The 18357-nt window shown below is 45.3% G+C and overlaps 2 protein-coding genes across 4 annotated transcripts in view; one reads left to right on the forward strand and one right to left on the reverse strand.

Annotated features, from left to right (window-relative positions):
• The window catches only part of ARHGEF33 (Rho guanine nucleotide exchange factor 33), a 33156-nt gene extending 32050 nt beyond the window's left edge, over positions 1 to 1106 (reverse strand). The window contains exon 1 of the mRNA XM_086872125.1: positions 937 to 1106. The gene's annotated coding sequence lies outside the window, so the exon portion shown is untranslated. The remainder of the gene's footprint in view (positions 1 to 936) is intronic.
• DHX57 (DExH-box helicase 57) lies at positions 1052 to 18096 on the forward strand. 3 transcript variants are annotated; one of them, XM_023923286.2, is made up of 24 exons: positions 1052 to 1182; positions 2433 to 2635; positions 3364 to 3516; positions 3788 to 3952; positions 4301 to 5103; positions 6427 to 6623; positions 6757 to 6878; positions 7061 to 7256; positions 7997 to 8121; positions 9249 to 9382; positions 10137 to 10191; positions 10494 to 10690; positions 11134 to 11250; positions 11573 to 11669; positions 12118 to 12291; positions 12835 to 13035; positions 13477 to 13753; positions 14321 to 14416; positions 14516 to 14599; positions 14719 to 14856; positions 15274 to 15348; positions 15763 to 15897; positions 16248 to 16448; positions 16538 to 18096. In XM_023923286.2, the coding sequence occupies exons 2-24, from the start codon at positions 2442 to 2444 to the stop codon at positions 16679 to 16681; spliced, it is 4080 nt and encodes a 1359-aa protein (XP_023779054.1). In that variant the 5' UTR covers positions 1052 to 1182; positions 2433 to 2441; the 3' UTR covers positions 16682 to 18096. The 3 variants fall into 3 exon arrangements, with proteins under 3 accessions (XP_023779054.1, XP_023779053.1, XP_086728207.1); XM_023923285.2 differs by having other exon boundaries at positions 1146 to 1263; XM_086872081.1 differs by lacking the exon at positions 1052 to 1182 and adding an exon at positions 1792 to 2083.
• Positions 18097 to 18357: the final 261 nt, after the last annotated feature.

The raw sequence follows: 18357 nt of genomic DNA on the forward strand, positions 1-18357 counted from the left end.
CCAGAGCTGACTCCATCTCCTGTGGACAGGCTGTTCCCAGAGGTGGGTCCATGGAGCATGTAACCCCTGCTGGAGCAGGCATCTTTGGGTGGCACGGGGTGTGAGTCAGCAGCATTCCTATGAACCACTCTTCCCCTTGTGGGAGTGGTGGGGGAGCCTTTATGGGGCAGAGCAGACCATCAGAGTGGTGGCTGTGGCCACCATCTGCAGAAGGGCCCTGAGGAAACACCCTCATGGCAGGTGGTGTCTCTGAGTTGGGGGCTGTGGTGGTTCTTATATGGCCAAACCACTGAGTAATTTTTTTTTTTCCTTTCATGGTAGTTTTTTGCTTTAAACTCCAACGTGGTACAGGTTGCCTGGAGGGGCTGTGGAGTCTCCATCCACAGAGTCAGGAGCTGACAGATGTGCTGCAAGGCAGCTGTCATGGGTGACCCTGTGTGTGCAGAGATGCCTTCTCCACCTCAGTGACACAGCACTGGGGTCTCTTGTCACTTTTGTCACCCTCACTCTGAAACTGGTATCGCTTTCCTCCCTTTTAATCCTCCCACTCTCAGTTCTGTAGTGATGGTTGGAGAATATCTCCAAGATCACAGAGTACAGCCATTAACCCAACACTGCCAGGCCCACCACCAAGTGCCACATCCCAGGGGTAACACTTCCAAGGATGCCGATTCTCTGGGCTGCCTGTCCCGATGCCTGGCCAGCCTTTCTATGAACACGTTTCATAATTTACAATCTAAACTTTCTCTGGCACAACTTGAGGCCTTTTCCTCTCATCTCATCACTTGCAGTCTGGGAGAAGAGGCCTGCCCCCACCTGCCTGCTCCTGTCGGGGAATTGTAGAGAGTGAAAAAGTCCCCCCTGAGCCTCCTTTTCTCCGGCCCGAGCCCCCCCAGCTCCCCCTGTAACTTGTGGGTTGGTGCAGCGAGCACCTACCCAGATTTTCAATCATCGTTCTCTCGTTTTAGTTGGGAATACGAGATGCACTTTAAAGCCCGGCACGCCTGCTGAGAAACACACACAGAGACACAAGCGCAGAGGAGCTGAAAGCCGCACACCACCCTCAGCGCCGGGCGCTGCGTGAGGGGAGCGGGGCGGGGCGGGGCGGGCGGAGGTGCCGTGGCCCGGAAGGGAAACGCCGCGGATCCGGGTCGGGGAGTCCGGGAGGTGCCGGGCAGAGAGGTGGGAGCGCCGGGGAGAAGGGGTGCTGGAGCTCCCGGGAGCGTCATGATTCCGCGGAGAGCGGGGCTGGAGAGGAAGGGGGTGCGCGGGGGCTGAGCGAGGGCGGCTGAGGGGAGCAGGGCAGGAATGGGGTCCGGGAACGCGGGGCTGTGTGAGGATGGAGGGTCCCCAGACACCCGGGGAGGGTGTGCGGGGAGGGTGCCATGGGGATGTGCGGGACGAGCCGGCGGAGCTGCTCCGTTCCCGGGGCTCTGTGCTCTGAGCTGAGAGGAAGGAGCCCTGTGTGGCAGCGGCCTCGATGCACCTGCCGTGGTCTCTCTCCTTCTTCCCTCACTTCTGCCAAGCTCCCCGAGCGGGGTCAGCTCGGCTGTGAGCTCCTGTCCAGCCCCGGTGGAGCTCCAGCGGGGACAGCGGCCGCAAAAAGGGGAATTTCCTTCTTTGCAAGCCCTCGTTTGGGCTGTTACTTGTGCGCGGCCACGTCAGTTCTTGTCCTGGCTGTGGAGGTACCAGTGCAAAGATCCAGGGAATAATCTGCCGGACTGCCCACAGCTGCTCACTGTCCCCTGCAGTAGCCTCCCATCAGCAGGAGGTGCCGTAGGAGGATGTGTTGGGCCCTTCTGTGCTCAGTCCTAGCGGGCTGCTGTCAGCGCTGGGAAGGACACTGCTGTGAGAAGAAGGAGGCCGCCTGTTTCCCAAGGCTGGTTCAGTGACTCCCCTCACCAGGCTCAGCAACCTGGGCAGCTCCCTGCAGAAGGGAGCCCAATGTGAGATAATGTGAAAAAAAACATTGTATCTTCGGTTTTAGCTCCCCTTCCGCCTTTTAGTCTCAGCCCTGCAAGCCGCTGAGTTAAGAAAGTGATGGGTTAGGAGGCTGCTTTCTTCTGTGAAATTTCCCTTGAAGGTTTGTGGGCTTCTGTGTCTGTGAGGGTTCCATCAGAGTGGCAGAACTGGGGTTCCCAGGTTAGGCAGCACTGCTGGTAGGCTCATGCTTTTGCCAGAGAGTTTTGTCAAACTTGCAGCTTTTGGCTGAGGAATATTACTTTTGTTTTCTAAAGCCGCAGAGCTCACTAAGCAATGTCCCAGAAGAATATTTTTTGCTCCAAGTGCATACAGATACACCAGCATGCAGATAATCAACAGTGGTTTGAGAGGGTGTCCTGTCACATAGAAAAACAAATTATGTGTGCTTAGACATACAAAATATGCTTAATCACCTTCACAGCTAAGGGCTATTTTTTCCTCTTCTTCAGCAAGAAGCCATGAGTTGGGCAGGGAGGAAAAGAGGAAAGCCCAACAGAGGAGGAGGACGAGGGAGAGGAGGCAGCGGGAGACGAGGAGGCAGCAGTGGCCATTCAAACAAGCCTCAACTTGGTGGAAGCAGGAAATGTTCAACCAAAATTTGGGATGATGGAGATGATTTTTGTCTCTTTGAGGAACCAAGGCTAGAATCCAGGTATTTATGTTAATTTCAGGGGGATTGGCATAGAGATGTCTGGGATACTTCGGGATTGTTTGGGATACTTGGGGGCATTTGAGATCCTTTTTTGGATGTTGTCATACATAAACATTTGAGGCTGGTTTTTGGACATGTTTGAATATTGAGAAGAGTGAAAGGATGATGAAAGTGTTTCAGTATGAAGCAGTTTTTACATGTCTTTTTTGATTAATGTTTTATAAATTTGATACCTAGGGAAGTGCTTTATTTTTTAAAGATTAAAACCTCTGATTTTCTTCTTTGGTCATAAGGTAATTCCAGGACACCTTCAGTCAGAACACACTAATAAACGCAGGATATTAATATTTGTGTATTACAAAACAGAAGCTGGGCCATGGAAAATCAGCAGTTTAGAATTAATTTAGTATCCTGTGTGTGTTCTGACCTGTCTACCTTAGAAATATGTGGCTGTATTGTAGTCTGAGAACATCTTTACCTAGCAAAGTGTTCAGTAAATGATTTTGGATTAAATATACAATACATATATGCACGTGTGTATGCAGATAAAGACACACAAATCCTGATCACATAAGAGTGAATCCAGCTGAATAATCCATAGGTGATGGATTTCTCTTGTTTTGATTTTTCTGTTTTGAATTACAATTTTGGGCCCTAACATCCCAATTCAGTCAAGAACATTTGAGCCAGGTAAATTACTCATGGTAATGTCTTATTTTAATTTTCAGATCAAGTGCTCCTGCCAGAAGAGGAGGGCAAATGAAGCAGAGACCTGAAGCAAGAATGCCTCTGCAGACCATACACATGACATCAGAGAACCAGAGAAGAGTGAAAGAACTTCTTCAAGAGCTACAAGGGCAGGAGCTGGCTCCTGAATCAGAGTTAGTTTAAGTGGAAGCACTACTTCCAGCTTTTCTACTTGAGCATGCTTTAGCAGACATGCTATTAAAAATGGAAATGGTATTTTTTCCCTTAACTTTTAATTATCTCAAGCCCTATGGTTTTGACTCTGCTGTGTTCTTCTATAATATCAACTCTGGGAAAGGCGTAGCCAAATTCTTCATTTAAATGAAGGATTTAAAACTGCAGAATTTTATGTCTACTCAAGAGTTTAATTTTGTTTCATTTTAACTTGATAACTCTTTTTATCAGTGTAGCTGGAGAAGATGATGATGAGCCCGATTACCTCGATGATGAGCAGTGCTGGTCAACAGAACAGGAAGCTTCTGATGTAATGCCAAGGTTGTCTGCTGAGCCAGCTGAGCACAGAATTGTAGACAGTGAAGTGTCTTCATTTGCTGTGCACAAACTCTCCAGGTGATGCTTTCTAATGAATAATTTGTATCAGGAAGAGGTAGATCACTGGTCTCAATACTCTGTAATCCCTCCTTGTAAGTGTTCTTCCATTTTGCTCAGATGTGAATACTTAATATTTTTTGCTTTGTTTGGGAGCATTTTATATGTGACAGCTTTTTCTGAAGAGTTTAATTTCTGTAGTTGAGTGGGGAAATTTAACCCTGAGACCATTAAGTGCTGTATTCTGAGGTGTGAGGCAGTGCCATGCATGCACCCTTACTGTGAGCCAAATCAAGCAGATCTGGGGTTATTTTGCTTCATACGAGCCTCTCGCTCACTTGTTGCCCTGTTTTCTCTGTTTTGGTGCAGGTATGGTTTTGACTGTGAGCGTTGTAGGGCGGTGCTGAGATCCTGCAATGGTAACATTGGGGCATCACTGGAGTATTTGCTATTGCAGTGCTTCTCTGAAAGGTATGGAGAGAAGATGCAGGTTTCTGCAGTGGCTGCTGAAGCCAGTCAAGAGGAATGTTTAGAGCAGAGACAAGAAGAAGCTTTTGCCCTCCGGTCAATTTATGGAGAAAAATTTGTAGAAAGGATTAAAAATCGTGTTTGGACTTTTAGTTTGGAATTGGACTACCTAGCATGCAGGTTCAGCAAATCTAAACAAAAAAGTACAGGCGACACAGCAAAACAGACTTCAAAGGAAATATGTAAATTTTACTGCCAAGGAGGCTGCAGGTTTGGTTCAAAATGCAGATTTAGACACGAATTCCCTCCAAACCATCCACTAAATGCATCCAAGAACTCTGTAGACGATTCTCATCTCAGGCATAGTGATGGTCCCATATATGAACTTGAAGTAAGATTTCCTGACGAGAACAAGTATCCTCTTCAGGCACCTCTTGTGGCATTTTACTCCACTGATGAGAATCTGCCTCTTGCTTGTCGTCTGCACATTGCTGAATTCCTCTTTGGAAAGGCCTTGGCAGCTGCAGAGTCTCATGACCCAGTGGTGTACACCTTGGTGACTTGCTTGGAAGATGAGCATGAGATCAGCGAGTTCCTGAGCAATACTCAGCACAAGTTCAGTGTTCCTCCTGTGTCCCTGCTGGCAGCACCTCCTGTGAAGCCACAGACAGACAGTGCACCTGCTTCAAATCAACAAGCTGAAGGTACATCAAATCTGCTTTATGGTTTCTGGGCTAAGAACAGTCAGAAAGGTTTAAAAGAAAAAAAGAGAGACATGCAGAGCCCCCAGTTCAGCCTTCTGTTCCAAATCTATTTCTGGAGATTAAAGTCATGTGGTGAGCCAGATCTATGATCTGTCTGTGCCTGAGGAAGTTCCTTCTGTAATCTAGCTGCAGCAGAGAGGTTTTGTGCTGGCCAGAACCGAGTTCAAGGAGTACAGAGTTTGGTTTGGCAGAGTGAGTGATGCCCGTTGCCACACAATCCATGGAAAGCACTGAGAGGTGTGAGCTCACCTGAATGGACCAGAGAAGTGTGCTTGGAAGGGAACAGGGAAGGTTCAATTCGGAAACCTCTTTTTTTAGATTACTTAAAATTACCAACAGCTCCTCAAAATTAACTGGCAAAGGTGGATTTAAGGCTGAGCAAATCTGGCAAGTGGTTATGGAATGTTGTTCAAGGTAGCTTCTCTTTCTGTTTGCTGGTGCAAACAAGTTGATTTCACAGGGGGAGAGCTGAGGCTGTGTCACTTGTTGCAGGGTGAATTTCAAGCTCTCAATTCCAAAACTACATTTATCTAAAGCAAACTTTTTTCAAGACAGTTTTCAAGAACAACTGCATCGAGTTGTAGAGCACTTAAATAGTGACAAACTCTATTTTTGCTACAGTAAGACAAAGTATTTTTTTTTTAACACCTCTGCAGAAAGACAGCTTTGTTCCAGAAACTGAGATTCCAAATAATCTTTAGTTATAAAATATTCCTTATGCTATAAAATAATCTTTTTTTTTTGTAAAAGTAGCCTTGAAACTTTGAAGGGCTGGCTGACAGTCTGAGCAAATCCTGCTTTGGTTGATAGGCAAAGGCACTGAAGTACCTGGTCCAGTTTCAGATTTGGTTTAAAAGTACTTGGCAGTAATTAATTAAAACTGCACTAACATATCAGCTGGTGCTACCATCAAAGCATTTTGTGCTGCATAGGAGTGGTTGTGTATTGGAGAGGTGAGCTGAGGCACATGGAAAACATCCAGGAAAGCAAACCAGTTAACCATCCTGGCTCCCTGTGTGGCCACCCCAATCCTGGTGCAGGGGTAGGGACAAGTGGGATGGGGCTGGAGAAGCTGTGGGTGATTTGGTGAGGGGAGGTTTGCTGGTGCTGTTGAACTAAATGCATGACAGAAACAGTCCTGCAGACCCTCAAGCACAGTCTAGCAAAGTTCTTCATTGGGAATGCTGCTGCAACATGTCTGTCTTTCCTGCATTGTCTGTTCCTTAGTAATAGCAGTACTTACCTGTACCTCTTTGTTCCAAGCCTCAGCAGTCTCAGAGCCTCAAGAAGAAGAGGTGGTGGCTGAAGAGGAGGAGGAGGAAGAAGAGCCTGAACAGGTTGTTGTGGAGAATGAGAGTTATGTGAATTTGAAGAAGAAGCTTTCCAAAAAGTATGATGTGCAGGCAAAGTCTCTGTATAATGAAAATGTTAAAATCTGCGCACAATTTCGGCAGAAAAAGGTACAACGTGCAGAACATAATTTTCTTGCTTATATTAGAGAAATAAATGTTTAAGAGACAAGCTCTTGATTCAAATGGTTCTATTCTATCCCAGTGGTGGTCTTACTGCTGTGCTGTCTGTTTTTTCCATCAGTCTTCCAGACACTTTCAGTCAATGCTGTATGAAAGGCAGAAGCTCCCTGCATGGCAAGAGAGAGAAAACATTCTGGGTTTGCTTGAGAGTCACCAAGTTCTTGTTGTGAGTGGCATGACAGGGTAAGAGTGTGATTGCACATACAGACTTTATGTATCAAAGTATACACAGAATAACATGAAATGTGATCCATGTTCTGGAAAGGTTGGGGTGGCTCATCTGTGACATGAATGCAGTCAATTTATGTGGGTGGAAGGTGTTGGATTAGTGGGGTTTTTAATTAATTCCTGATTTTGTTGTGCAGATGTGGGAAAACCACTCAGATTCCTCAGTTTATCTTGGATGCTTCATTGCAAGGCTCTCCAAGCAGAGTTGCAAACATCATCTGCACTCAGCCTCGCAGGATCTCTGCCATTTCTGTGGCTGAACGTGTAGCCAAGGAAAGAGCAGAAAGGATTGGACTCACTGTTGGATATCAGATCCGTCTGGAAAGTGTAAAGGTACACATGCTTTGCTTGCTGGTTTTCATTTACTTCTATTAAAATGTGCTTAGTGCTTCTCTAGTGTACAGAATCTCTGCCCTATACCTGCCAGGCAGTGAGATAACCAAGTTTATATCATCTATATTTTATAAAATATTATGAAACACGTATTTTATTTCTGTATTTTATTTCATCTCAAGTTGCACAGCTCGTTTTGCAGAATGAGAGTGCAGTGCTGTGTCTTGTGGGTTTGCTTTCTGTTGAGTGAGGTGAAGGGGTTTGAGGTTGTGAGTAAACCTGCTGTCCTTTGCAAGGCTACTGGCTGCTTTTCTGCCTGTTGCCATTCCCATGTGTCTCCCAGGTAGAGACTGAAGGGTACAGCTACAGCCAGACAGAAACTGCTGTGTTGCAAATGAGGTATTGTCTGTGTTGCAGCTGATTGCTTTTTCCAAGAAGTATGCTAAAAAAGAGACTCGCCAAATCTTTCTAGGAAGAGAGATCTGGGTTGTTTATCAGAAAACAATATCCACAGAAAAAGCAGTTCATATTTTTTGATAGGTAGCAATGCCCCTTGTTAAGAAGCAGGTGTTGTCAGTGTCAGTCAAGAAATTAAAATCCATCTCCAGCAGGGCTTGCTTGTTTCCTCTCTGTCAAACCTGGCACTCAGCTGAAACCAAACGCTTTACAGCAGCACATACTCTCTTTGCACTGTGTTAATTTGCCCGGAGTCAACTGAATGCTTTGTCTTACCCTTCAAGTCCTCAGCTACCAGGCTTTTGTACTGCACTACTGGTGTGCTGCTGAGAAGGCTGGAAGGAGATCTGACTTTGCAGGGAGTCACTCATGTTATTGTTGATGAAGTTCACGAGAGAACAGAAGAAAGGTAAATAATCTCTTATCCTGTAAGCAAAATGAAGAAACGTAGTCTGAAGGATAAAGGTGGCTAAGGTGCAGGTAGCTGATCCTGTTGCAGTAATATGGGATGGTGGAAGGAGTCTGGGTTTAGGTTCTTCTTTTTGGGCAACAGGAAATTGTTCTGGAGCAGCTTGTGAGAAAGCACGTCTCTCATAAATTACTGTGCCTCCAATGTGCCCTCACATTGCAGCAGTGTTGCAAAGAGATTTTGGATGGTCTGGAGGGTTAAGTAACTTTGTAACCACAGCTGTTTGTTTCTTATAGTTTCCTTGTTTCAACTTTTATCAAATACCATCATTCTTCACATGCCTTTTTGGGATTTTTTTTTCTCCTGATGCCGGCTTCAGCAGAGCAAGGGACAAATGCTCACATTTCCTTCCAGTCTGTAGATATTACTAGACAGTCTCATCCTATCCTGCTCTAGCCTCCTGCAGTTTTACCCCACTGACCTGCTGATCACAGGCAAAAGATAATGTCTGTCAGTGTCTCTGTAAATCAAGTGGTGAGCAGAGCATCCTTTTCTTTGTTTTCCTTGTCAAACACTGCAGTGCAGTGGGTTTCTAGGAGGCTTTGTCTCTTACCCATTATTCTGCAGCTCAGGTGGTATTTTACCCACTTAAAAGGGCTTGTGTCTCTCAAGGATTCTTCTTCCTTCTTATTTAAAATCACTTCAAGCCAGTCTTCTAGTCATGCCACAAAAGCTATAAATATATTGGGAAAAATAGAGTGAGCAGAGAAGACTGGGTAAGTTTGAGTAACTCTTCCATTGAAGAAGAGGAGCAAAAAGGACTCATCTGTTACTTTGAGTTAGTTTCTTATCTGATGTTCTTGTGTTGTCATTAATGTAAGTAACTTATAAAACTTTTTGTTGTTTAAATGGTTTTGCTAAGTAATCCTGACGTTCCAGTAAGGGACAACCAGGAAAGAGCCAGATTTGCAGATTGCCTGGCACTAAGCCATTCCAGCAAGCCTGTGCTTCTGTGATGGTGTTGCTGTGCTGTTGGAAAACACCAGGAAGGTGGACAGAAGGGGAGAAAAAGAGTCTGAAAGTTAACACTGATGACATTCAAATGTTCTTTTGCCTGTTTTCTTCAGTGACTTCCTGCTGCTGGTTTTGAAGGACATAATGGTTCAGAGGCCAGACCTGCGCATTATACTGATGAGTGCCACCCTGAATGCTGAGCTTTTCTCTCAGTACTTCCACTCCTGTCCAATCATTAACATACCAGGTGAAAACCATTCATTTTTATTATCATTCATTGTTTTAGAGATTTGTTTCCACTGTTTATTTTTGCAAAGTGTTTCTCAATTCAAGATGAGGATGTATACAAGAAATATGATGCTGGACACTTAGAGGGAGAGACTGAGGAGATTTAGGAGAGAAAGGACTTGGAAATGCTGACATTTTTGTGCTGTGCACCAGCAGAATTTCCCTCCTGAGAAGACAATCATTATATGGTATGAGCATGACATGGTTCCCTGGGATAGTTTTATCACAGCTGAAGAATTTCCTGTGTCCTTGTGAGTAAAGGATCAGTGAGAGGATCCAGCTGGATGTGTGCCCAATTAGCCAAATGTGCCTTTTAAATTGCTGAGTTATGATGTGGAGCAGGAGAGGAGCATGGGAGTGTTCCCATAAATGCCTGTGTGAGTGCATTGTGCATGTTACCATGGAATCCTAGATTGGTTTGGGATGGAAGGGACCTTAGAGCTCAAGTTTCACTCCCTGCCATGGGTAGGGATGCCCTTTCTCTAGAACAGGTTGCTCAAAGCCCCATCCATCCTGGCCTTGAACACTCCATGCTTGGAAGACATCCACTATTTGTCCTAGTCAGAAATTGTGCTGAAGAGTGCAGTGTAGATGAGAGCTGTGAAGCCAGTGTATGCCATAATAACCTGTATAAAATTACAATTGTCTTTGATCTTTTTTCTCCATGCTGTGGTGGCATGTGTAGATAGATTTATTCTCACGTTTCCTTTCAGGTCGAACGTTTCCCGTGGACCAGTTTTTTCTGGAAGATGTGATTGCAATGACAAGGTGTGAAATTCACACATTCTCAGGTGCTTTTGGGTGGTTAGGTTGAGGTTGCACTTTTGACCTTGAGACTGCAGTAATTCTGTGCATTTATTTAAAAAGTAAATCCTCTCGGATCTCCTCCATGACCTGCACTCTTGGAGCTCTACTAAAGCACCTTGACCTTCATGTTATCTATGGTTTATACAAAGTTCATCACAGACTTACTAAAAAATATTTTGGATACCCTATCTCTGTAGTTAATTATTAGAAGGAGGTTGTTAGGCTTCTTTCCACACCACCAAATGTTCTTCTGTGCTGTCCAGGTATGTTTTAGAGGACAGCAGTCCCTACAGGAGGAAGGTAAAGCAAGAACAGAATGGGAGACACAAAAGAACTGCATTTGAAGAAGTAGAGGAAGACCTGAGGCGTGCTGGCCTTCTGGAAACCACTGACACTGTGGTCAGAGATTCAGACCCAGACCAGAAATTAACTCTGAAGCAGCTCCTTACACGATATAAAGGTGAGCTCTCTCTTAAATTTAATAAATTGGCACATAGACAACATGGGATATTAGCACTGTAAGCTGAATGCTGATCTGCAATTCAGAGTTTTGCACTTGTGAAGTTCTAGATGAGAAACTTCTTGCCAGTTTAAAAAAAATAAGAGAACCCATTGTTTCCTTAAACTACAGCAAACATCTTGGCTGAAACTAGTTCTTAGCATCTGAAAATGGACAATTTCAGCTACTGTCCTTTTCCATCCCTTTTCAGATGCCTTGTTAGTTCCACTTTGCTCTCTGCATCTGTTCTTGCTGAAGCAGCTTTACTTGAGGCACAGCATAGATTTGCCCTCTTCAGGTCTAAGCCAGGTGCTCTTTAAACTGAGCTGTAACTGGTCCCATGCATCCACAGATGTTTTTTACAAGACATGGATTTACTGCATGTTTTATTTCTTTTTTCCCAGGGGTTAGCAAGGCAGTGTTGAAAACAATGTCTGTCATGGACTTGGACAAAGTTAATCTGGAATTAATTGAAGCCTTGCTGGAATGGATAGTTGCTGGCAGACATTCATACCCCCCAGGTAATTTCATTGTCCTTGGGAGATAAACAGATGAAGATTCTTGGAAGGTTCTTGGATAGCCCAGAACTAATGATTTGCATGCAGAGTTTCTGTAGCTACTGACTGTGTTTGAAAAAAAAAAAAAAAAAATCTAGTTGAGTTATAAAGCTTGTGATATACATAGGAGGGGAAAGGTGAGAAAATTGTCTAATTTGAAAAATCTTTTGTGAAGGACTGTTACAGCCTTCTTTGTGCTTTTTTGGTACAATAATTGCACATTAAAAAAATATTGTGCTGTCTTTTTTGTTGAGTGATTTTTATTTTTTTTTATCTATATCTATAGGTGCTGTGTTGATATTTTTGCCTGGCCTAGCAGAAATCAAGATGCTTTATGAGCAGCTTCAGACTAATGCTCTTTTTAATAACAGGCACAGCAAGAGGTAAGGCAGAAAAACTCTAAAGCTGTCTCTTTACCCATAAATAAAGAGTAATTTCCTGCACAAAGCCTGCCTTTATCCAGGGATCAGTAAGCTTTATTAAATGTGTGAGCTGACTCCAGTCAGTGTAATTCCTTTTCTACTATCTTGTTGGCTTGCTCCTTTTGTTTTTCTCAGCTCAGGAAGGTCAGTTGTTGCAGTTCTGAGACCGTAGCAAGGAGTGGTTTCCATTTTGTGCTCTGCATGATCCAGGCTCCTGATCTCTCTGCCCTTGATTTGTATCAGAATGTTTTCTGAGTTACATTTAGTTGTGGTTGTGTTTGACCTTGGATGGTTACAAGGAGAACACTCAGGAGAGTGTCTAGGGAGGCAAAAGTGTGTGCAGGCGCATTGTTCCCAAGAAGGAAGAGGCTGGAGATGCAGTGAGCATGTTGTCCTGTTGTCCTTGCAGGTGTGTGGTTTATCCACTTCATTCCTCACTGTCCAGTGAAGAGCAGCAGTCTGTGTTCCTCAGGCCTCCTGCAGGAGTTACCAAAATCATCATCTCTACCAACATTGCAGAGACATCTGTCACCATCGATGACGTGGTCTATGTGATTGACTCTGGAAAAATGAAAGAGAAAAGGTACTGGCATTCATTCTTCGGGGGTTTATAAACTGTTTTAAGCCTTGAGTTGTCCAAAGAGCTGGGAAAAACTGGAGGGAAGTTTGGTCTGTAGAAAGCTGCTATGAGGTGGAGAAAGCCAGTCTAAACTCAGATCCAGGTGCAGGCGTGGGAATTGTATCCATACAAAAGTTGTCAGCATCTGCCTGTTCAACCCTCCAGCCTGTTCTCTGTGCACTCATGAACAACTCCTAACAAGGGCAGGTGATAGGACAAGGGGTAAAATGGGTTCAGACTGAAAGAGGGCAGGTTTCGATTGGATACTGGGAAGAAATTCTGTACTGTAGTGAGGCTCTGGCACAGGTTTTCCAGAGAAGCTGTGGCTACCCCAGCCCTGGAAGTTTTCAAGGCCAGGCTGGACAGGGCTCTGAGCAACCTGGTCTAGTGGAAACTGTCCCTTCATGTGGCGGGAGGAAGTTGGAATTGGATGATTTCTAAGGTCCCTTCCAGGCCAAACCGTTCTGTGGCTCTGTCAATCCAAGCCTGTCTCTTGCTCTCCTGTAGATACGACCCAAGCAAAGGAATGGAAAGTTTGGAGGACACCTTTGTGTCCAAGGCCAATGCTCTGCAAAGGAAAGGTCGGGCAGGACGAGTGGCCTCGGGCGTCTGCTTCCATCTCTTCAGCAGCCACCACTACAACCATCAGCTTGTAAAACAACAGCTGCCAGAAATACAGAGAGTGCCCTTGGAGCAGCTCTGTCTAAGGTGAGCTGTTGTGTTTCTTTAAAAAGCCAGTGTGCAGAATGTCCTTCCTTTGCTGGGGGGAGCACCTGCCACAACCCACACCAAGTACCTTCATCATTCAAACATCAAAGGAAGAGGCCTTCCTATCCCTGCTGCACACTCTGCACCCCTTTGTACTGAGAGGAAACAAAGCAGCACAAATTACAGTTTTGCAGTAAGAGCTTTATTTCAAACCTTAGTGTAGTAAATAGAAATCTGTTCTTACAGGTTCACTACTCCACATTGCTCCCCGATTTCAGCTTTGTGTTGCAGGTCCTCTTCTAGGGAGTGTGCTCTTCAAAGCATGTTTTCTGTTGGCTTTTTTCGTTCTGTTTTTACAAAAGCTTGGGGTTTTTTATCCTGTGCAAGGTGCTAAGCTGCTTTTTTTCCTTGTTTTTTAATTTTCCCTCCCCTTCTCTTAAGGATTAAGATCCTGGAGATGTTCTCTGAGCAGAGTCTTCACTCTGTCTTATCACGACTGATCGAGCCCCCTAGGACTGAATCTTTGCAGGCATCAAAGGTGCGACTGCGGGACCTGGGAGCGTTAACTCCAGATGAAAAGCTCACCCCTTTGGGTTACCACTTGGCTTCGCTCCCTGTGGATGTCAGGATTGGCAAACTCATGCTGTTTGGCACCATTTTCCGCTGCCTGGATCCTGCGCTGACCATAGCTGCCAGCCTGGCCTTTAAGTCACCTTTTGTGAGTATTCTTAACCCAAGGGCTGTGCTTCTGTGTGTCAGCAAAATGCTGCTGTGACTTGCAGCACGCTACACTTGAGTATTGTAATTCCTCTTTTTAGCCTACCTTGTTTATGTGTTAATGGAGTGCTTGTGAAACAGTCCAGTTAAAAGCAGAAGTTCGAAACCACGTGGTAGCAGCAAGAGTGGTATTTATATACAGTAGAAACAGTGAATATTATTTTCAATTTTTAGCTAATAAGTGCACACATTTTGTCTGAATTTGGTGTGAGAATTACACCAATTAATTAATATAAAGTGTGAAACAGTGGTAATGATGGAGGTGACACATCTGAGCTGTGAATGCAGAGGTCAGTTTGGATCTCAGTTTGTGTCTTCACTGTCACTTTGGCGTGTTGAATCAGGTGCTCTTTTGAATGCCTCATATTTTCTGTTATCCGCAGGGAAAATTTGCACTCTGACCTGTGAGCTGCTGTGAAAATACCAAAGAGAATGTGCCATGTAGCTCTAAAAGGGCTCGTCCAAGTGGTATGGGGAAGAACACACTAACCTGTTGCTGCCTGTCTAGGTGTCACCATGGGATAAAAGGGAAGAAGCAAACAAAAAGAAGCTGGAGTTTGCAGTAGGAAACAGTGACTACCTGGCTCTTCTCCAGGCTTATAAGGTGAGTTAAAACACAGAAGCCTCTCTTGGGTTTTTGTGATATTTTTGAAATTCAAGCAGAAATGTTTTATTAAAGGCTTCCTCCCATCCTCTCAATCAGGGATGGCGTTTAAGTATCAAAGAGGGCTCTCAAGCAAGCTACAACTACTGCAGGGAGAACTTTCTGTCAGGCAGAGTTCTTCAGGTGAGTCAGTGTTTGTGGCCTGGCACAGGGACTGGCAGAATCCCAGTGACAGAAATAAGCCACTGGGGAGACTCTTCCTGCTGGGCGTGGCAGCTGTCACAGTGCTCTGTCTATTGCAGGAAATTGCCAGTCTGAAGAGGCAGTTTGCAGAGCTGCTTTCTGACATTGGCTTTGTGAAGGAGGGATTGAGAGCCAGGGATATTGAGAAGAAGTGGTCCCAAGGAGGCGATGGCGTGTTGGATGCCACAGGAGAGGAGGTGATTCACAGCATTTCTTCAGTGCTTCAAAATGCTGCTGTAGTTTTTCACGTGGGCTGTCTTCAGGAAGACTGGAGCCAGAGATGTCCTGGGCTTACATGATGATCAGGGTGATCAGGGCTTGGTAGCTGTAAGATCTTCTGTGCTCTGGTACAACTTATGCTTGCTTTCTCTAGGGTGCAAGCTGCTTTGTAGCCAGATGTCAAAGAACAATTCAGCTGGGCACCACGATAGTGGTGGCCAGTTTGTTCCATTGATTGTGGGGGGAAACACAGCCCAGGTCCAGCCTGATGCCACAGGAGCAGTGACTTGTTCTCCTCTGTGCAGCTATAAAAGTGAACTGGTTTCAGGAATTCAGTCATTCACCTTTACACACTGAGCTGTAGGATCCCTAATGGTCCCCTATTGCTTTCACAGGCAAACTCAAATGCAGAGAACATCAAGCTGATCTCAGCAATGCTGTGTGCTGCACTGTATCCCAATGTTGTCCAGGTAAAAGGATTGGTTTTTCATTTTTCCTTTTTCTGTCTAGCATATCCACACAGCCTGCTTTCATTTGGGCTCAGTGTGGCAGCCTTGAGCCTGGCTTAGGTTGCCAAACTTTGCTACTTGTGGTGTCAGAGACTGGAGCAGAGCTCTTTTGTATTGCCTGAGACTGCTGCTGCTCTAAAAGGCTGATGGCAGGCTGAAGCCAGCAGCAAATGTTAAGAAGCCACTTAAAATTACGCATTTTTAGAAGGCTAAGGTTACAAAGGAAGTCAGGGTTAGCACCTGGAGTGTAATACCTGTCTCCAGTGACTCGCCGTGTTGTTACTACAGAATTTCTGTTTTTGAAAAGTTTCGAACATAAAGTTAAAAGTTTTTCTGGTGCAGCAGATTTTTATAACCTTTTTTCTTACCATACAGGTGAAAAAGCCAGAGGGTAAATACCAGAAGACCAGTACAGGTGCGGTCAAAATGCAACCAAAAGCAGAAGAGCTGAAGTTTGTTACTAAAAATGATGGTTATGTTCATATTCATCCTTCATCTGTGAATTATCAGGTCAGGATGCTTTTTTCTGCTTTTTTTTTTTTATAAAAGAAGCCACCTTTGCTTGAGTATTTAAAGTTACAGTGAAGATCCCTATTGATGTTTAAAATAAAAAATCTTAATGACTGAACAGTCCTGTGTTAGGATTGTACATAATGGTGCATTCCTGAGTTAGGAGTGTCCTCTTAGGCACAGAGTTAAACTCCAGCCTCTGGAGCCAACAGTTGTTGGCAGCTCTTACGCTCAAGGAGTCTGTTAGCGCTGCAGGTGCACTTTAGGCACATTTGCTGCTCTCTGCAGCTGTAGAAGAAGCAGGAAGAGCAGTGTCACTCTGACCAGGCTCTTGTGTCCCTGTGTCCCAGACCAGGCACTTTGAGAGCCCCTACCTGGTGTACCACGAGAAGATCAAGACAAGCCGCGTGTTCATCCGGGACTGCAGCATGGTGTCCGTGTACCCGCTGGTGCTGCTCGGGGGCGGCCAGGTGCACATGCAGCTGCTCAAGGGGGACTTTGTCATTTCCCTGGACGACGGCTGGATCCGCTTTGTGGCTGCCTCTCACCAGGTGAGGAGGAGGAGGGGCCGTCCTGGGAGAGCTGCAGAGCTGAGCTGGAGATGAGCCTTACCCTTGCCTGTGTTTTACACGTGTGTTAGGTGGCTGAGCTGGTGAAAGAGCTGCGCTGTGAGCTGGACCAGCTGCTGCAGGATAAAATCAAGAATCCCAGCATGGATTTGTGCATGTGCCCCCGCGGTTCTCGGATCATCGGGATGATTGTCAAGCTTGTGACCACGCAGTGATACCAGAACAGCTTTCTGTAAAGAATCACCCACGGCCAATGCCTGAGAACAGACCAAGTAACATCAGTGTCCTGATGTATTTATTGGTCCAAAATGTGGCACTGACCTCTGGAAGAAAAGGGTTTACTATTGAGTTTTGGGTTTTCCTTTTGTTTGCTTGCTGGTTGAAATTAAGTTGACTCTGGGAAATGGGAAAACAGCAACTCTTCCAGAAGGAATAGAGACCGCCAAGTGTTTTTTATGGGACTATACCCTGGCAGTTGTTTTCTGGTCACACAAACAGCTGCTAGCCAGCTGTTTCTCGTAATAGTCATGGCTGGAGGCAGCATGTGACAGAGGGAGCTGCTTCCAAACTGGTTTAATCTCACATTCACATTTTGACCAAGACTTTACTAAGGCAGTTTTGGCTGACCAGGGATCCACTCTATAGTTCAGCCCAAAGCCCTTGTACAAGTGAACACATTTTGTGTCAAGAGGTTCTGTCCTGTGGTGAGGAGAGGTACTGGATCAGTGTGGTGTTGGACCAGTGCAGGTTGCTCTGGTGATAGGGGGTAAAACTCCAGGACAGTGTGGACATCTTCCCTTAAAGAGGCTGTTCCAGCCCTTCCTGCACTGGGAAGTAGAACAGTTGTAGTGCATTAAAATGAATTCTTGGGCAGATGCCATTGCTAATGTGTTCTGGTATGGGGCAGTCCCTCCTGCTACCCTGCACAGCTCGAACAAAATCACATTTTTGGAAGCTTTCAACCAAACTCCTGCTCTGGGGTCTGGGCTGCTCCAGTGTGTAGTAAAACACTGTAGCAATAATGAACTATTATTTCCTCCCTTTGGTCTTGCTTAATTGCAGTGCTGAGCACTGCTGCAGCCAAGCTGCTCAAAAATACCAAGTGCCAGGAGTGGGCTGTCCCCTTTCACAGTAAAACCGGAGTGAACACTGCCTCCAGCACCAGTCTGAGCTACAACCTTCAGCCTAAGGAATGATGAGTGGAGGGAGGGGCATTGTTTGGAGAACAGTTTGGTTTTTTAAAAAAATACACATCAATTTTTTGTCGAAGTTTCACACTAACACGCCCTCCTGTGAGGAAGATGACAGGAGTACCAAGACCAACATCCCTGTGCATAGAATGGCCAGAGCTCCCTGACCTGGCACTGGGAGAAGGTAGAAGAATGGGATGTGAGAGAATTCACACGTTGAGATACAGGTAGTTTAATAAAACAAAAACAAAAGCCATGCACAGGCACAGCGAAGTGAGGAATTTATTCCCCACTTTCCTTGGGCAGGCAGGTGTTCAGCCATACTGGGAAAGCAGGATGGTGTCCTTCCTAACATTCCTAAAATTACCTGGCACTCCACTCCAATTTCCTTGTTATTCTGAGAACAGACATCAGCATTAAAGATAAATCAAATAGGCAAAGATCCTGCATTATTTTATTAATTCAGTGGGAACAGTCTGATTTCCCAAAGCAACCATGGATCAGCACAGCAGCAAGGCCCTTCCCTGGGTACACTTCCCTGCCAGGATGGAACCAGGCAGACAGGAGGAACTCGAGCTCTCAATTCCCCACAGATCCTGCTACTTGAACATGACCTGTAGGCTGTGCTTAGGACCTGTCATCTCCACAAAACCCCCTGAATTTCCTAAAAAAGGTACACAGACATATAGCATACACTCCAC

Source organism: Cyanistes caeruleus, chromosome 2 (assembly GCF_971803275.1).
Source record: "Cyanistes caeruleus chromosome 2, bCyaCae1.hap1.1, whole genome shotgun sequence".
Classification (NCBI taxonomy): domain Eukaryota; kingdom Metazoa; phylum Chordata; class Aves; order Passeriformes; family Paridae; genus Cyanistes; species Cyanistes caeruleus.